Source organism: Leptonychotes weddellii, chromosome 15 (assembly GCF_054177405.1).
Source record: "Leptonychotes weddellii isolate Sample4059 chromosome 15, ASM5417740v2, whole genome shotgun sequence".
NCBI classification, from domain to species: domain Eukaryota; kingdom Metazoa; phylum Chordata; class Mammalia; order Carnivora; family Phocidae; genus Leptonychotes; species Leptonychotes weddellii.
In genome coordinates, this window is record NC_138383.1 from 18,722,935 (window position 1) to 18,741,415 (window position 18,481).

At 41.7% G+C, this 18,481-nt stretch overlaps 1 protein-coding gene across 1 annotated transcript; it reads right to left on the reverse strand.

Annotated features, from left to right (window-relative positions):
- Positions 1–373: 373 nt before the first annotated feature.
- Positions 374–15,622, reverse strand: KRT23 (keratin 23). Its single transcript, XM_006745146.3, has 8 exons — positions 15,157–15,622; positions 9,425–9,507; positions 8,105–8,261; positions 6,433–6,594; positions 6,222–6,344; positions 3,243–3,463; positions 2,189–2,223; positions 374–757 (listed from the first exon to the last, which is right to left on the reverse strand). The coding sequence occupies exons 1-8, from the start codon at positions 15,550–15,552 to the stop codon at positions 672–674; spliced, it is 1,263 nt and encodes a 420-aa protein (XP_006745209.2). The 5' UTR covers positions 15,553–15,622; the 3' UTR covers positions 374–671.
- Between the last annotated feature and the right edge of the window lie 2,859 nt (positions 15,623–18,481).

Here is an 18,481-nt window from a genome sequence, read left to right on the forward strand (position 1 = left end):
AATAAGGTTTTTTTTTTTTTCTGAATTCCCTTTCCTTAACTTTCTTTTAGGCCCTTAAGGTTATGTATGTATGTATGAATGTGAGCTAGAATACTTTTTGGTCATCTCACATTCTCAGTGAAGCTTTCTAGGCCTTCCCTCCTCTGTTTCCCCCCTTCCTGTTGGCAGAGGTCTGGAGAGCCTCATGAGCCACATCTTTTCCCTAGGTTGCATGGCTGCAAGGTAGCAATTCTGCCCAGCATTTGGCGGCTGCAGACATGTTCAAAGCATTAAGGTCCCTTTCTTTCATGGACAATGCCCTGAGAATCCCTTGTTAGGATGAGACTTGATATAAAAATGACATGAATATGATGTGATATAAACAAAGACATGATGCAGCTGGTATAGAGTTTTATTGGCTACAAAACAGATATGTAGTGATGGCAATCTGAAGATTGTAGTAGGAAAGTAGAGCTTTAAAAAGCTCATGAACTCATACTTTGATTCAAAAATTCCAGCAATATATTAAGATCATTATGGAATGTCTGGTGAGATTGTTACAGAGAAAAAAAAATAAGTTTCTGAGTTTGATAACTCCAAGGATACATCTTAGGACTCACCCATTTGTGTCTGGGCAAGGATTTCCATTGGAGAAAAGTAGTTCTTACAATAGGCAGAAACTTTTATTGGCCTTATGCACACTTTTGGATCTCATTCACTTGAGAAAGAATTATTCTTCCATTGACACTCTCCTGTGTGATGGCCTTGATCTTTGGAGCTGAGGGAAAAAGCAATGAAGAGGTCACTGCCATGCTTCTCCCACCATCTGAAATACTCATTTTTAGTTCCCTGCACTCAGCACCTGAAGCCCCTCTGTCCCTTCCAAAATGATCACTCGGCAATATGGCAGGCTCTGCTGGAGTGAAGAGATCTCCCCAAGGAAGGTTTTTCCTCCCACCCTCCAGGAAACGAGGGTGTGTGAATAGTGTCATCTTCTAGAGGCCAAGATCTGCATCCTAGGCTTGCCTGATACAGAATCAAGGCTCTGACTACATGTACTTGAGGAGGACTTCTTGCTTATGCAGACTTTATTGCACTGATTCTGTGAGCTAACAGAGCACTCAACGCTATTCTGGGCACCTCACTTAAAGATCTAGAAAGCATGTAGGATGTGTGAGAAGCCAGGGATGTTTATTATGGCCACTGTTTTCAAAATTATGGTTTATTTGAATATGTGTTTTGTCGACACACCAGGACACTGATTCAGACCAAAGGGAAGACTTGACATTAAGAGAGATACAGGGAGAACTTTGTTAAAATCAAACCTCTCCCACAGTAGATTGGGCCATTCCTTCAAGTAATGGGTTCCCCATTCCTGGACATGCATAAGGAGAGGTTGAAGGACCATTTGTCCATATCTCACAGAGGGGTAGCAGTTAGACCAGCTGTCTGTGATGGTGCCTGGAACGCTGATTCTCTGAATCTCTAATGCCTTACAACACTTTTACCACAAACTAATCAGAAAAGTGCCACTTGTCCCAGACTGTGGTTTCTTAGAACTTTTCCATGAGATGTTAAAGAAAATCTGAGAAAGTAGGGATCCCAGGTCAAAGACATTTGGTGACACCGAGTTAAACAAAATAAAACTTTTGATGTTTCTTTCTCTTTCCTGTTCCTTTTCTTCCTCACAGCAGTGCCTGGTCCATCTTTAACTTACTGAAATGCATGACTGGTCATGAAGAGGATAGTGAGACCTAGTATTTCAACCATTTCTGGCCATGGGACACATCTTTCCGTAATACACAATTAAAGTCTTATGGAACACTAATGTTCAACAGAATGTAGTTTGGGAAATTATGTGAAATCGTTTTCTTGTAATCTCCTAGGAGTTTAGTAAACAGACTCCATAACTTAACAGAGATCTAATAGTATGAATGATCATTGCTATCTACTCTACTGCTGGCAGAGAACTTGCATATATATTATTGAAGACAATACTGAAAGCTCACTTTCTTCTTTTTTATCTAATTTAAGTTAATTCAAAATTCCTGGCCATCTGGGAGTAAAATAAAAATCGAACACAGGGTATTTGTACACTAAGTACACTAAGTACATTTAGTACACTAAGGATTATGAGTACTATAGAATGAATAAACATGTTGATTCATTTTTAAAAAGTAGATTCAAACAATGAAAATTTTTTTTTTACCTTTCACACTTGACTTTGATTCCTCCTCCTTTGTCCTATAAAAATGATAAGAGTTACAGCTCATTCTAGTGTTAGTGACAATCATAAAAACTCCTTAAGGTGAACCAACTTCCTGCCTGCTTGTAAATTCACAGCTCTTTAATAAGGATAATTGAGCTCTGTAGTCTCAAGGTCATGAGTTCATGGGAAACCCTTCCTGGATCCAGAAGGAAATGAGTACTGCCTCCCACTGACCCTGGGGTCAAGGGAAGTCTACCAAACCACCTCCATTATTTCAGCTGCCTGCAGGCTTTGCCTCCACTGGGATCCTTTCCGGGATCTGGGTTTGGAGCCTGGAACCCCCGGGCTTTTCAGACTGTTCAGGGTTTGGTCTGATAGTCTTTTATTTATGTATTTTTAGTTATTTTATTTTATTTTTTTAAAGTTTATTTATTTAAGCAATCTCTACACCCAATGTGGGGCTTGAACTCAGGACCCCGAGATTAAGAGCCACATACTTGGCCGACTGAGCCAGCCAGGTGCCCCTATTTATGTATCTTTTAAAAAAGTTTCTAACCCTTTCTCTTGGGTCCTAGAATGTATGTGCCCCCTCCTCCCTTTTTTTTTTCCTGGACAAGTTGGTCAGAAATACCAGATTGAAGAATCTAGATTTCTCAATTTCTTAGGAATCTTTTCCTGCTGTCAGGCTAAAATATTCCCTTCTGTTGTGGTGGTGGTGGTGTTTTTTTGTTTTTGTTTTTTTTTTGAGCCAAAATTGTGTGCATTCCTAGTGGAAAACACTATAGCCAAGCCTTCCCAGTTGTTTCTTTCTAGAGATTTTAATATATTAATTTTAACTATTGACCTCAAATCCTAGTGCCCTGGGAATAATAGCTGAGTAATTCATACTTGCTACTTAATAAAATACAACCTGATCTAAGTATCCAGAGGAAATTCAACATAAACCTCTCTTTCTCTGGAGTGATGATTGCTAACAGAACCCTGAGGTATAGGAATGCACCCACAAAAACTCGATGCTCTTTTCGTCCTCTTCCCCTGACAGTCTTTGCCTTACCCCTCACTCTCTCCCTCCAGGAGCTGGTGGTAGGTGGTGATTTCCTTCTCTAGGTGGGTCTTGATGCCCAGGAGGACCTTGTATTCATTGTGCTGACGCTCCAGGTCATGGCGTAGCTGCATCAGTTCATCCTCGTAGTGGGAGATGATCCGTTGCATGTCCTGGAGCTGGCAGGAGTACTGAGACTGGGTTTCCGATAACATGTTCTCTAAAGCAGATTTCTGAAAGAGGAAATGATATTTCTTCTATTAATTGACTGATGGCTTGATTGCTTCAATAATGGGGGCTTGGTGAGTAGTTAGAATATACCAACCACTCTGCTAGGTGTCTTGGTGCCTGCTGGGGTGCAAAGGTGAGCAGCTGGCTGACTCAGAGGTTTGGAGCTTGGGCAGTGAGGAGTGCACGAGAGTCAGGACTTTTGAAGCCCATTTTCTGGGCATTTCTTTGTGTCGGGGAGCCCTTGGTAACTTCATTACATTCCTGCAGTGTTTATTGTATATGCGACTCATTTGGGATTGGGTGTATGGTGCCTTGCCCCGATCTGTTCCTTACCTCCTCATGCTTACATTTTGTCTGTGGCCAGATGGAAAACTCCTGGGGGAAACAGTAACTGGACTGCTGTCTCTTTGTATCTTTAGAGAAGGGTCTCAAGTAGGAGTGCCAGATAAAATAGCACCTATTTCCATTTGAATTTCAGGCAAGCAACGAGTAATTTTTTAGTACAATATGTCCTAAAAATTGCCTCAATATTGCATGGGACATACTTATACGAAAAAAGCTTTGTTTTGTATCTGAAATTCAAATTTAACTGGATGACCTATATTTTAATTTGGTCAATCTGGCAACTGTAGTCCCAAGCAATGCTTGTTGATTATGACAGTGGTAACAAATTGTCATTATTGAGGAAATTCTAAAAGCTGCACAATGAAGTTGCTGCACTAGGATACAGCTAGGATACAGAGAACTGAGTTCAAGTCCCTGTTCTTTGGATTTCCCACCTGCTTTTCTGGAGTGCATAATTTTAATCCTCATGAGAAACTCGTGACTGTGCTGGATACTCTCACTTGATGATGGCTGCTAACTTTCAGGGGGCACTTAATGTTGCGTGGCCTGTGCTCATCACTCTCCTGTTCTCCAAAAGAGCTACTGCATTCCTTCTCCTCTGTCCTCCTCAGATCCCCTCCTCACTCTCCTTTCTCTCAGCCCATGGCCTTGCTTCCTGTGTTATGGAGGAAATGAAAGCCGTCAGAAGAGGATTCCCACAAGCTCCCACTATTACTTCCACATACGTGAACCTGTGCTCTTGTTTCCCTCCTGTTACTGTGCATGAGCTGTCTGTGCTCCAGTCATTTTAGCAACTGCCCGCCTTTTTGCCTCATTAATATTTTCCACTCTACCAGATTCTTTCCAATGGCTTTCAAATAGAATAATTTCTCCCACTTTAAAATTTTTCTCTCTTGAATCCATATCTACCCTCAGTTGTCATCCACTTTCTCTGTTCTCCTTCACCTACAGCAAAGCTCCTCAAAGAGTTGTCTGTACCCGCTGTTCCAAATTCCTCTGGACCTCCTTCGAAGGGGTCAAGGCTACACAGTCTGACTCCATCATTACCCCAAGGGCCTCCCCTTCCCTTCCCTCTTCTTCTCACCTTTCTTCTTCTCTTTGTTCGCTCACCACAGACACATTGGCTTCCCTGCTGTTCCTCCAACCCAACACCTGTGCCCCATGGTTTTGCCTTTGTTTTTCCCTCCACCTGGAGCCCCCTCTCCATGGCCACATAATGCACCTCTTTACCACTTCCAGGTTTTTGCTCAACTGTCACCTTAACAGTAAAACCTCTCCTGACCCCCTTGTTTAAAATGGCAGCTCCGCATTCCAGAATGCCTGACCTCCCCACTCCATGCTTCATTTCTTGGTAACCCATTTCTCCATCTCACATATTATATACTTTGATGATCTGTCATCCACACTAAAATGTCAACTCCCTTATTATAAAGTCCTTAGTACTTAGAATAATGTCAGATAGTAGAATGCATGAAAATGAATGTGAACGTCTTGCTGACCTCACAGGGTTGTTGTGAAATACTATATGTCCAAATGTTTTGAAAACCGTAAAACACTATAATTATTTCTGTGCTCATTATTATCATCTTGACAAGTGTACATTTTAAATGTCTGTTCACCATCGCTTATTCCTAAAACATAACAGTAATTTACCATGTGTACCTGCCAACAGAATGAACCAATTATTTCTCCTCAAGATCAAGGGCGGAGTAGCACTTGGAAATGATATTGATGAATGATTAGAAGACTCAGATAGGCTACAAAGGGAATCAAATGACAGATTTCATTTAATGAATTTTGAGTGCTTGTGACACTCACACAAAGCATTTTACTAAAAACCATGAAAATAATAGAAATGGCACATATATAAGAATTTATAGTTTACTGGGTGATAAGACATCTACATGATGGACACAGCAGTACTTTGGTGTCAGCCGGGCCTGGATTTGCCACCAATTCATGTTGACACCAGAATTTCTTTGTATTGGGGCTTAAGGGGGCAGCCTGGTTGTAAGTGGGGAGAGCACTGGTAGAGATTATGAGGGCCTACCAGACCCTCACACCTCTCCCCAAGCACCAGGTGGCTTCACCACCGGCCACGTACTACCTGTGTGGCCTTGGCCAATTTACTTAACGGTCTGGAGCTTTGGTTTCCTCATCTCTAAAGTGAGAACATGACAACCTACCTGGAAAGTTTAACATGAGGATTAACAGCAGTTAACATAACGAATCCCCTGGCATAAAATGTGGCACAATGTGGACACCTCAATAAATGGTAGCACTTACTATCTTTCTCACCATGAACAATTTGGATGGAAAGTGGGAACTCCCAAGGGAGTTGGGGAGAGGAGCCCAGGAGACAGGTCAAGAGAGGCTTCGTGGAGGACGTGGTACCTGACCCTAGCTCAGACTCACCCTGTTGCACTGTGCCTGCAGGTCAATCTCCAGGGCCTGGAAAGTTCGCTTCAGCTCATGGATGTCACTTTGACTGCTCTGAACAGCTGCTGGACTGGCCACCTCCTGGGCCATGGTGGCTGACTAGGAGACCAAGCAAAGGACAGAAGCATTGGCATTTGGGACCACATGGAAATGGAACCTTTGGGGAGTCTGAGCTCCTTTCCTTTACCTGTTCTTTATACCAAGCGTCCAAGTCTTGATGCTTCTTCTTTATTATAAACTCATATTCCTGTCTCATATCCTCCAGAACCTTAATCAGATCTTCTCCTGGAGTTGTATCCACCTTAACACTGACCTTGAAGTCATTTGGTAGATGATGTTCCTCCATTTCCTGTTTAATAACAGAGAAAGAAAATGAATTGGCTGTGATAATCAGAAGGCCAGAGGTGTGTTGATTGGCAGCAGTTAACAGATCTTTTAAAAATTCAGCTTTTGTGGTTGTTGTTCTTTTACTGGTGCGGTTTGGTTTCTCAGTTATTATTTGTTGATGGCAAAACATTTTATGTTTTTTTTTCTATTATAACTTTATAAAATAAAAAATAGCACTAGATAGGTAATCAAATGGCCTCTGTGATTACTGACTTAATCCCTGGTTGAAAATGTTTCACAAAGAATTATGCTTCCATAGCATGTAAAGTACTCTTCAGCACATGTTCATGGGTGAAGTGATGGCACAATTCAACATTTAAACATTTTAGGTTAGAGGCTAAAGCTTTTGGGAAGCAGTTCAGCAACCCAAAGCCAAAAGGTATAAAGACTTTTTAATATCTTGTCAATGCATTATGACTCTGTAGGCCAGACACCCATAGAATATCATGAAAATCAAAAGGGGCGCCTGGGTGGCTCAGTTGGTTAAGCGTCTGCCTTTGGCTCAGGTTGTGATCCTAGGCTCCTGGGATTGAGCCCCACGTTGGGCTCCCTGCTCAGCAGGGAACCTGCTTCTCCTTCCCATTCATGCTTTCTCTCACTGTCTCTGTCGCTATCCCTGTCTCTCTCTCTCTCAAATAAATAAAATCTTAAAAAAAAAAGAAAGAAAATCAAGAAACCATAGGAAAAGTTTAACAATCATTGTCTAACCAACTGTTCAGAATTGAGGCTTTTTGATGTTCATAAGCAATTTTGTTTTCCTAAAATGGGGATTGCTTTTCTCTTATTGCATCAGAGTCTTAGGGACTTTAGATGGATGGTAACTTTTTCCTTTCCTTTTTTTTTTTTTTTTAAGATTTTATTTATTTATTTGACAGAGAGAGAGATAGCAAGAGCAGGAACACAAGCAGGGGGAGTGGGAGAGGGAGAAGCAGGCTTCCCGCCAAGCAGGGAGCCCGACGCTGGGATCATGACCTGAGTGGAAGGCAGACGCTTAGCGACTGAGCCACCCAGGCGCCCCTGGATGGTAACTTTTTCAAAGTCAGTTAAATGATTATGGAAATTAAGATTCTTCATTTTTGCCACTAGTTTTATTTACCTTGGTTAGTGGCAAATTCTCTTTATTCTACTGTCCCCCAATTTGCTGCACATTGGGCCAATGAAGGAAGTTCAATCTCATGCATTTATTCTTACAGTATCATATTAACAAACAAGTCTAGGTAAACATTGTATATTAGCAAAATTGTTGACGGATTCATCATTAATTGTGATTATATTTTGGCTGTTGGATTTGACACTGAATAGAAAACCTTTAAGCTGGAAAAATTAGATGTTTATATGGTTCCTTATAATTACTTAGGTTGAAGGACACTAAGGACTGGCATTCAGATAGTGGTTTCTTCTGGGCTATTGAATCATCTGAATGTGCAGATTAAGAGCTGTGCTGGTTACCAGGAGCTCCTGGGGAGTCCTACCTGCTCATGTCGCTTTTTCATGAGGATGAGCTCTTTCCTCATCCCTTCAACCTCCTGTTCCAGATCTGTTGTGACAATGGTCAGATCATCCAAGGTCTTTCGGAGACCTTCAACTTCAATTTCCAGATCTTTCTTGAAGGAGTGTTCATTTTCATACCTTTTGTTGGAAGGAAGAGAAGAATACACCTGTTGTGTGAAGGCTATGGCCTTGTAAGGATTCACCTTAGTTTAGAGGTGAATCTCTTACTTTTTAGGTTTAGTAGGAGCAAATGAATACATGCATCCCTCATATGTCTGTTTCACGCAGGTTTTTCTGATGGTGACTCAATGTTGTTGTTGTTTTTTTAAATAGAGAGGACTGTTTACTAATAAACAGTCATATGCCCATTGCTTAGACTTAGTAACTGTTAACATTTTGCTTCATCTATACTCTATTTTGTATTTTAAACTATAGACGTTATGACATTCCACTCCTAAATACTTAGGAATAATACATCATTTAAAAACAAGAATTTTTGTTAAGAATGAAGCAAAATGGGGACACCTGGGTGGCTCAGTTGGTTAAGCATCTGACTCTTGGTTTTGGCTTGGGTCATGATCTCAGGGTCGTGAGATTGAGCTCCAAGTTGAGCTCCATGCTCAGTGCAGAGTCTGCTTGGGGTTCTCACTTTCCCTCTCCCTCTGCACTTCCCCGCTGCATGCTCTCTCTCTCTCTCTCTCAAATAAATAAATCTTAAAAAAAGAATGAAGCAAAATGTTAACAGCTGTTAAATCTAAGTGATGGGCATACTCTTAACTATGGAGAACAAACTGATGGTTACCTGAGGGGAGATGGGTAGGGGGGTGGGGGAAACAGGTGATGGGGATTAAGGACTGCACTTGTGGTGATGAGCACTGGGTGATGTATGGAAGTGTTGAATCACTATATTGTACACCTGAAAGGAATATGACACACTGTATGTTAACTATACTGGAATTAAAATAAAATAAGAAAAAAATAAAAACAGGAGTTTTCTAAATAAGCATAATAACATTATCACACCTACAGAGCTAGTAATAACTCTTTAATATCATCTAATTCTTGGTTAATATTCAAATTTCCCCATGCTACAAGGTGTATTTTATATCTAGTTTGTTTAAAGTAGGGTCCAGTCAAGTATTTGTTCATATTATGCTTTTTGATTATATTTTATAAAGGTATTACATGTGGTTAATGTTGAAATAAGTTTTCCTTTAGCAAAACAAAAACAAGAGGAACCTCCAAAACAAACAAAAACAGCAAATGAAAACTCCCAACAATAGGGTGAAGAAGCAACTTACTTGAGGCCAAAGTCATCCACCGCCATCCTAGCATTGTCAATGAGAAGAATGATTTGAGCATTGGTCATCTTGCCGTCCATGATCTGTAAAACACACATCAAGAGTCATTTAAGTCAGACACAGTCCCATGGGAGACCTGCATTTCCGAAAACTGTATCTTCTGGGTATATGACTTGTTAGCATAGATGACTTCTTTTCTGGCAGTGGAACAACAAATAATCAAATCAATAAATACTGAGCACTTACTAGGTACAAACCATCAGAATGGTTTTTAAAGTAAGAACATGGTCTGCAGCCACTTCACTGTCTTTGTTCACACTGAGTTTGACAGGCTAGGATTGGTGACGTTGCTGAAAGAATGACATCGGAAGGGGAAGGAGAATCATCGTTCAAAGTGCCTTCTGGCTTTCTAGTGCTGCGAACATAGCTTAGTGTTTTGTTTTAGTTCATCCACAACTGATGATGTTACAAGAGTTTTAAGTTCTAATCCTTTTTTCATTGTGACTATTAGTTTGGCTCCCTTAGGGCTCAGTAGTTATTTTCGATGAACATAATTCTTCCTTGTGGTAGCATTCATGTTTCTGATCAGTGATACTGAGCAAAGTATCAAAATCTCACTGATACCAGTTTGTCAAACTGATTTTAAATGAATTTTATAAGAGTCATCACATACCATAATTATTTTTTGTCCAAAGTGACTATAACCATTCACATAACTTGTAGGTATGTGTACGTGTTTGTAAATTATTTCATGATGAGAATGCCCTAATTGTAGCTATTGAAATATTAACTGAAGTAACTTTTTGGCAGCTTAATAAACCTTAACTGTGGTAAAGCCTCTGGTTAAGACTTTTACTAGATGTTTATATATTTTTAACCTTAAAATGAAAAATATTGTTGAAAGTTTCTACTTGAGCAATTGTATTTACGTATATGATTTGTAAATTCTTCTAGGTAGTTATAACCAGAGTAGTGCACATTTGATATATGTCACTGTCTTCAGGAAAATTGGGTGGAAGGTGTCTCAACATCAAAAGTATAATACTACATACTTTCGTGCCAAGTCATGCTGAACTAGGAACTGGAGATTTTCTTTTTTAGTTCCTGTTACTGACAATTGGCATGAACTTGGGCCAGTCACTCTGTTTCCTGGGTTTCGATTTCATCATCTGTTAAATAAGGAGTTTGTAGTAGAAACTACTAGAGATCCTAGCTCTAAACTTCGTGATTTAGTTGGAGGCAGAGAATCCTGTGACATTCCCATCGTATTTGAACAGATAATTCCTTTATTTAGAAAGGATTTACTTAGGACAAAGTTATACCTCAATACAAAGGCACCTTTTAAAGATCTGCTCCTATTCAAAGCTTCACTGATTACTTGGAATTTGGTATCATGAATGCACAATAGCAGGATTCAGAGGTGGTAATAACACTGGGTCTGGAACTCCTTAAAGGGCAGAGCCTGGGGTCTTGCTATTGCACCTACTAGCTGAGTGAGCTTATTGAGTCTCAGTTTCTTCATCCATAAAATGGCAATAGTAATAGTAATAGTAGCCACTTCATCAGAGAGTTATGAGAATTAGATTAGAAGAGGTTAAACACAATAATGTTGTAACATACTTAGCCTATTCTGGGCACACTGTAGACACTGAAAGATTAGTTGAAACTATATTAATCTAGAAAAATGTAAAGGTTTAATTTTCTTTTATAAAAGAACTTTTGAGAAGACATATAGATGGCCAAAAGACACATGAAAAGATGTTCATCACTCATCCTCAGGGAAATGCAAATGAAAATCACAATAAGGTAACACCTCACACCAGTCAGAACTGGCTAGTATCAAAAAGACAAGATATAATAAGTGTTGGAGAGGATATGGGGAAAAGGGAACCCTTGAACGTTCTTGGTGGGAATATAAATTGGTAAGCCACTGTGGAAAACAGTATGGAGGCTCCTCAAAAAATTAGAAATAGAACTGCCATATGACCCAGTAATTCCACTTCTGGGTATTTACCTGAAGAAAAAACCCCACCAATTTGAAAAGATATATGCACCCCTATGTTCATTGCAGCATTATTTATAGGAGCCAAGATATGGAACCAACTTAAGTGTCCATCGATCGATGAATGGATGCAGAAGATGTGCTATATATACGTACAATGGAATCCTACAGAGCCATAAAAAGAATGAGGTCCTACCATCTGCAATCACATGGATGGACCTAGAGGGTATATACTAGTTGAAATAAGTCAGACAGAAATATACCATAGAAATAAGAAACAAGTCAGAAAGACAAATACCTTGTATGATTTCACTTACATGTGGAATCTAAAAAACAAAGGAAATGGACGAACAAACAGAAATGGACTCATAAATGCAGGGAACAAACTGGCAGTTGCCAGAGGAATAGGGAAGGGGAGTGGGTGAAATCGGTAAATGGGATTAAGAGATGCAAACTTCCAGTTATAAAATAAATGAGGCACGGGAATGAAAAGTACAGTATAGGGAATATATTTAAAAAAAAAGAAAAAAGAAAAAAGCCAGCACTATCATGATTAGAGCCAATGTCCATCCTGGATAAATCCCAGGTCCTGTATGTTGAGATGCATCCTCAAACTTCTGCTGTTCATGGTGGGAGATAACCAGGCTGCTGCCCAACTCCTTTCTTCCCTTGGTGGATTCCAAAAGGTACTATGACTACTTCCTTTGCTCTAAAAAAGGATTCTGTAGGTATTTCCCTGTCTCCCCACTGTGGTGCTGCTTAGGGACTTTCATACCAATGCTTTTCCTTCCAGGCTCTACATTCCTTCTGTTATCTAAGCTCATCGGAAACGAAAAGTAGCTCCATCCACGAAAGCCTGGGAACCCTGTGCACCGAGGTATTGATTGACATCCAGAGAAACCAAACAGTATTCCCTCCATGGAATCAGAAAAATAAAAAATACAATCTGTGGGCTTATTTGGTTTTTCTGAGTTAAATTGGTAATTTATCTGTTGCAAAACCCACATCAAGAATCTGATTCCCCCAGTTAGCATTCTTCTCAGAGTTCATGAATGGTGAGTTCTGAAATGCACTTGATATAGAGCACATTTAAAAACCAAAATGGGGGCGCCTGGGTGGCTCAGTCGTTGGGCGTCTGCCTTCGGCTCAGGTCATGATCCTGGGGTCCTGGGATCGAGCCCCGCATTGGGCTCCCTGCTCTGCGGGAAGCCTGCTTCTCCCTCTCCCTTTCCCCCTGCTTGTGTTCCCTCTCTCGCTATGTATCTCTCTGTCAAATAAATAAATAAAATCTTTAAAAAATATAAAAACCAAAATGATTTCCCCTGTTCAGGCTTACTTGATGCAATATTATGATACAGCCACTCTTTCTGAGACATCCTTCACAGTAATGAATGGGTGATAAGGAAGGGTTGAGAAATAATTTGTGAAGCCTAGGTTTTGCATTGTGTGTTGTAATTAATCACCTGGATTCTCCCCCAAGGCTCTGAGTTCATTCTTTTAAAAAACCCAAGTTGGTGTATTAGTATAATGTTGTTGCTCCAGGGTATGTAATCTTGTTCCAGGAAGAAGAAAATAGAATTTTTTAAATCATAAACCATAGTGCCAAAATATGGTACTATTGAGAGCCATTCTAAAATACGCATATCCTTATGACTAAGTCCAACTTGGTGTTTCAAAAGGATTGGATTAATTTTTGAACTCATTTTCTTACAGTTTTTTTGAGTAACATTTAAGATCCCTAAGATGGGAGTAGGAGAATGCTACTACTGATAGCATTTCATCAAGGCCTGGGAAGGGGTCAGTCCCTGGTTGTTGTGGGTTGTTGTATTCCTGGGCCTCTGTTTTCTTGCCTGTGAGTGAGGGAGGTCAGGACAGATAGAACAACCTCAACTTCAAAGAATTGTTTTCTTCAGACATAAAAAAATACAACTAAAATAAGTAATCCAGAAAAGAGTGGGATTCAAGCCTGAAGTTAATTTATAACGCAGAATTTAAAGTCAGAACCCAGAATCCCAGGCTTAGAGAATGGGCTTGGAGAGTGGGCAAGCCACCCCCTCCTTGGCATTGCCCCCATTCCACTTTTCTCAATTCTGTTCCAGAGAATTTGGGCAACCACTCAGTCTCAGTCTCCTCATCTATAAAAGGGGGGTAAGAATACTTGCTTCACAAAATGAGATAATGTGTATGAAATGTGTGTCATATGATTAACATTGCAACTGTAATGCATTATTTCTACTAACAAGCAGTACGTTTTTGCAGGAGATAGGCTAGTGCGCACCATGCTGTATGGAAACTGTGAGGCCATTAGAAACAGATCTGGGTTAGAATCCTATGTCTGCCTCTTGCTGGTGGCTTTTGGTGGCTACTTCACTTCTCTGAGCTTCAGTCTCTTTACAGGGTCATTGTAAGAATTGAATCAGGTAACGTCAAATGTTTCTATCAGTGCAGAAAGCTCTTGGATGGTACTGATTTGTGTATTAAAATATCCAGCATGAAGGTTGGCATACAATAAGGGCTCAATAAATGTTTTCCTCCCCCTTCCCTCCTCTCTCTGCTGTCAGTGAATAATATGACCATGTCTGACCTCATGTTTCTTTTGGGAGTTAGGTTCTCAGCTGTCTATTTGCAAAAATCTTCTATTCTCTCCATTCTAAAACAAAAGCAACTTTATTAATGAAAAAATATGATGGGGTTTGTTGAGTCACCTTGTTTTTTTTTGTAAAGCCAACCATGTACTATATAGTTAGGGTAATTACACAGTCAGTTATTAGGTTGATTATTCAATAATTAGGGTTCATTATGAGGACAGATTTATATTATCTTGATTGGTCTTTCCTACATTCAAGCAAGGATGACTGAGGGTTGAGAAATCATACTGTATAAATACTGGAAACCCGTGATGCCCTTTCTAGGATGGGTAAAATCATGATCTTACAGGGAATTTTTTGGGACCGATTTACAGAAAAGGGAAGTTATATAGCTTTAAAAAATAATTTATGAGCTGACTGGATTCCCTCCACTTCTAACCAATGTTGTGTGATGTCCCAGAAGGTATAAGCTCAGCTTTTTGAAATGTTCAGTTGAAAATTTTTTGTGTGTTTTTAAAGAAGTCTCTATAACCCATTCTAACTCTAAGATTCCAAAAATTATGCTCATTTTATTTTATTCCAGCAATATGCCCTTTCAGAACTGGGAGCAGCAAGAACTCAGAACTTCTAGCAGCCCTCCAGAGGAAATATCCAGGAATGTCAGAATGATGTATCTGTTCTTGGAGTGACAGCCTTCAGGTATGATCTCCAAAACAGTGTAACCCAGCCTTTCTTTCTGTGGGTAATCAAACTGTGGCCAGGACTTTTGAGGTAGAGCAGAAATGACGTAATGAGAAAGTAAATGCTCTCTTGTGCCTCTTGTGACCTGAGCATGAGGGATGAATACTGGCCCTTATCATTACTGTAACATTCCTGGATCATAAGTGATATCGGACAGCAGATGGTTGCCTTACATTTTTTGGATTTTCCATATAATTTATGTATAGAGGACAAAATACACAAAACAGGCTCTCCCGAGTCCAAAAGGTGTAACAAGAAAGTATCCTCAAATACCTTTGTTCAAAATTACTTTAAGCTCTTTTGCCATTTTCCTGGAAATTGTCTTTTGTACCAATTTCTCCTCCCATGGCTCTCTGGAAATGCAGCCCCCTCTTGAGTTCCAGGGACACCCATGATCTTACCTGCTCCTGCAGGTGGCTGATGTTTTCCTCATACTGGGTGTAATTTTGCTTACTGCCAGGATCTCTCTGCTCGTGCCACTTCAAGATGTGACTTTCGAGCTTCTCGTTGGCCTCCTCCAGGGCACGCACCTTGTCCAGGTAGGAAGCCAGGCGGTCGTTGAGGTTCTGCATCACCTCCTTCCCACTTGCAGCTGGGAAGGAATTGCCTCTTCTAGATCCCCAAGGACCTCCAGGAGGCAGGCAGCTTGGTGAGCTGAAGGAAAGGGAGATGCGGACACCCCCGGTCCCCCCATGGATGCTGGGAGCCTGAGGGAAGCTCCCCAGCTGGTCCCAGCTGCCTCCCCTGCCACGGAGGGAGCCTGAGGGGGTCTGGCTAAAGTTGTGGCTGGAGTTCATGGTCCCATCTGTGTTTGCTGCAGGGCTGGGCTCTGCTCTGCTCCCTGGCACTGTAGGACTGAGCCGCCCCAGACTGCCCTGGATGGTTTTACGCCCTTTGCTGTGGGAGTTCCCTTCCCTGACAACTGTACCAACAAGATCATATCATTGTGCAACAGGTGTTTCCTCTTGGTCAATCCCAAAGTGCCCTGGGCCTTCACACACATTGTTGTTGTTTAGAGCCACATCAACATACCAGTTTGCTTCTCCCTTCTCGTCGTAACCTGGAGGTGTGGCCCACGACATGAGGTGGGTATTGGTCTCAGGTGTCTTTCTAATCTTCCTGTGGAATTTTTCCTTTGACCATTTATCTGAAAAGGACCAGACTGAAGTTTACAAAAAGGTTATTTGGTATACTACAGGTTTCCTTTTAAAAAGTAGACATTAACCACACAGACACACATGCCTTCCCCCACCCCAAATAAACAAACCGCAGCTCTAAAGCTCGGGTGGGAGAGACTCCCAAGGGAAGAGCCAGATCAGAATCTCAGGTCCGAGAATAAAAATACTCATGCTGAGGAGCTGGAGAATGTTCTGAATATCTGATGTCTTTGTGGCAGTTACTGTTTGATGGAAAGTAATTTCAAAGGATCATTCTTAAGAACAAACCCTCAATTATAATTAATTAATGAATGACCGAGCCTTCCACTTCCAGGGTGCCTTTCATCCCCAGCACACCTCAAAACCAAACAACCCAGCCTGCACCACGACTTTCTTGGCCCCTGGGAAGAATGCAGCCTTTGATAACTGGCCAGCAGCCCTGTCCTGGTTGAGCCCCGAAAAGGTTGGCTTCTGAGTGTCTGTGACCTGCAGGGGGGATGGAAGGACGCAGGACTTGTGCCATGGGTTGTCTAACGTGCTTGGTTAATCTTATGCTTCATCTGCCAAGGTAAAGGTTAGAAATGAATAAAGAAATAGTCTGGGGATGGGGAGCCACGTGCTGGTTACTAGCAATTAGATTTAAAGGGGACTTTGAAATAAAATGGCAACATTGGAAGGGACTTGAAATGCAGCCCCTCCATCCAAGCCACTAATTTTGCAGTGTGGAAAACTGGCCTGGGTGGAGGGGGTGGTGGGGGTGGCAGAGGACAGATCGTGGGTTAGAGGCAAAGCCATGGTGGGATTCTTTCCACCACACAGCGTTGTCCTTCATTGAGTTGAATCTTGACAGAGTCCTGTAAAGATTCTCTTCCATCATGGTGGTAATGGGACTTCCCAGGTTTCACAGCCCTTTGATGGTCTTTATTAAATGTGCACGACCACTCTTGAGGTAGCCACGCAAGGGTTATTGTCCCCATTTTACAGATAAAGGATCAGGGGCTCATGGAGGTGACTGCTTCAGAGCTGATTTGCATGTGCAATGTAATTCAGCACACGAATTTGTAGGTGTCAGTGCCTTGGTCTGTGCTGTTTCCACTGCTGGACACTCACTGCCTGACTGCCTGCACCTGCTCCCCTGACTTCCAGATGTAGTTCAAGGGTTACCTCCTTCCACGATTGTTTACTGAATTTTCCTGCATAAGTTGGGTGCCCCTTCTATGAAGAAACCACCTTTTCTGGATCCTAAGACCCTCCGGAGGGGCAGACAGCTTAGTATTCCCACCGCACCGTGGAAACTGGGAGCCCCTCAACTGGGCCCAGCCGCCTCCCTGGACCTGACTCCACCCCTGTTCTTACACTCATCACTCTGCATTTGTCACACTCCTCTGGGACTGCAGGCATCTTGAAAGCTGGGATTATGTCTTCCATCTCTGAAACACCAGAGTCTGGCTTCTTTTTTTTTTTAAGATTTTATTTATTTGAGAGAGAGAGCACGAGCACAAGCGGGGTGAAGGGCAGAGGGAGAAGCAGACTTCCCACTGAGCAGGGAGCCCAATGAGGGACTCGATCCCAGGACCCTGGAATCATGACCTGAGCCGAAGGCAGACGCTTAACTACTGAGCCACCCAGGCGCCCCAGAGTCTGGCTTCTTATAGGCATTTCATAAATGTGTGTTAACTCAGTAATGAACTTTTTTTTTTTTAAAAAGATTTTATTTATTTATTTGACAGAGAGAGAGAGAGCGAGAGCAGGAACACAAGCAGGGGGAGTGGGAGAGGGAGAAGCAGGCTTCCTGCTGAGCAGGGGGCCCGATGCGGGGCTCGATCCCAGGACCCTGGGATCATGACCTGACCCAAAGGCAGCCGTTTAACTGACTGAGCCACCCAGGTGCCCCAGTAATGAACTTTTTAGAGTTAGGATTTTAACCCTGCTCCTCTGATGTCATCACCTCCTGCCCTTTTGGGAAGTGTGAGTTGTAAAATCAGATAGTAGGAAAAGCCTCTCCAAGGGATGAAAAAACCAGCCATAAAGGCAACCTCATTCCTAATTACAAATAAAATTACCTAAAGCACACCAGCTCTGCTTGTCCACCCTGGCAACAAAACCTTGCAAAAGTCCTCTGGAATTTCTTCATCTCACTCCACAGTGAGATGAATTTTTCCAAGATGGAAAAATTTAATCAAGTCTAAAGGAAGACTTGAGTGTTCTATGGTCACTTACATCTCTGAACATGAGAAAGAGACAAAAGGGAAACAAGGCAAAAAGAGAGCAAATGAGGGGCGCGTAGAGACTTGTTTGGATGTGTGGTGGCAAGCAGTGCTCTGATGGATGTGGATGGTGCCATATCTTTTATTTTGACTCAAGGTTTGGGTCAACTCTGGATTGTGTTCTCATGGACCCAGCCTCACAAATGACAACATCCATATGCAGGTTGCGTAAAGGGCCAGTCTGTGAGCCATCTCCTGAAACTCCCTCCCAGTGATTGGCGATGGGGATGATCACCTTCCCGCACTTTGCAGGCCTGTCTGAAGTGGCAGTGACTTATTAGCCCCGTGAATTTGGCCCATGC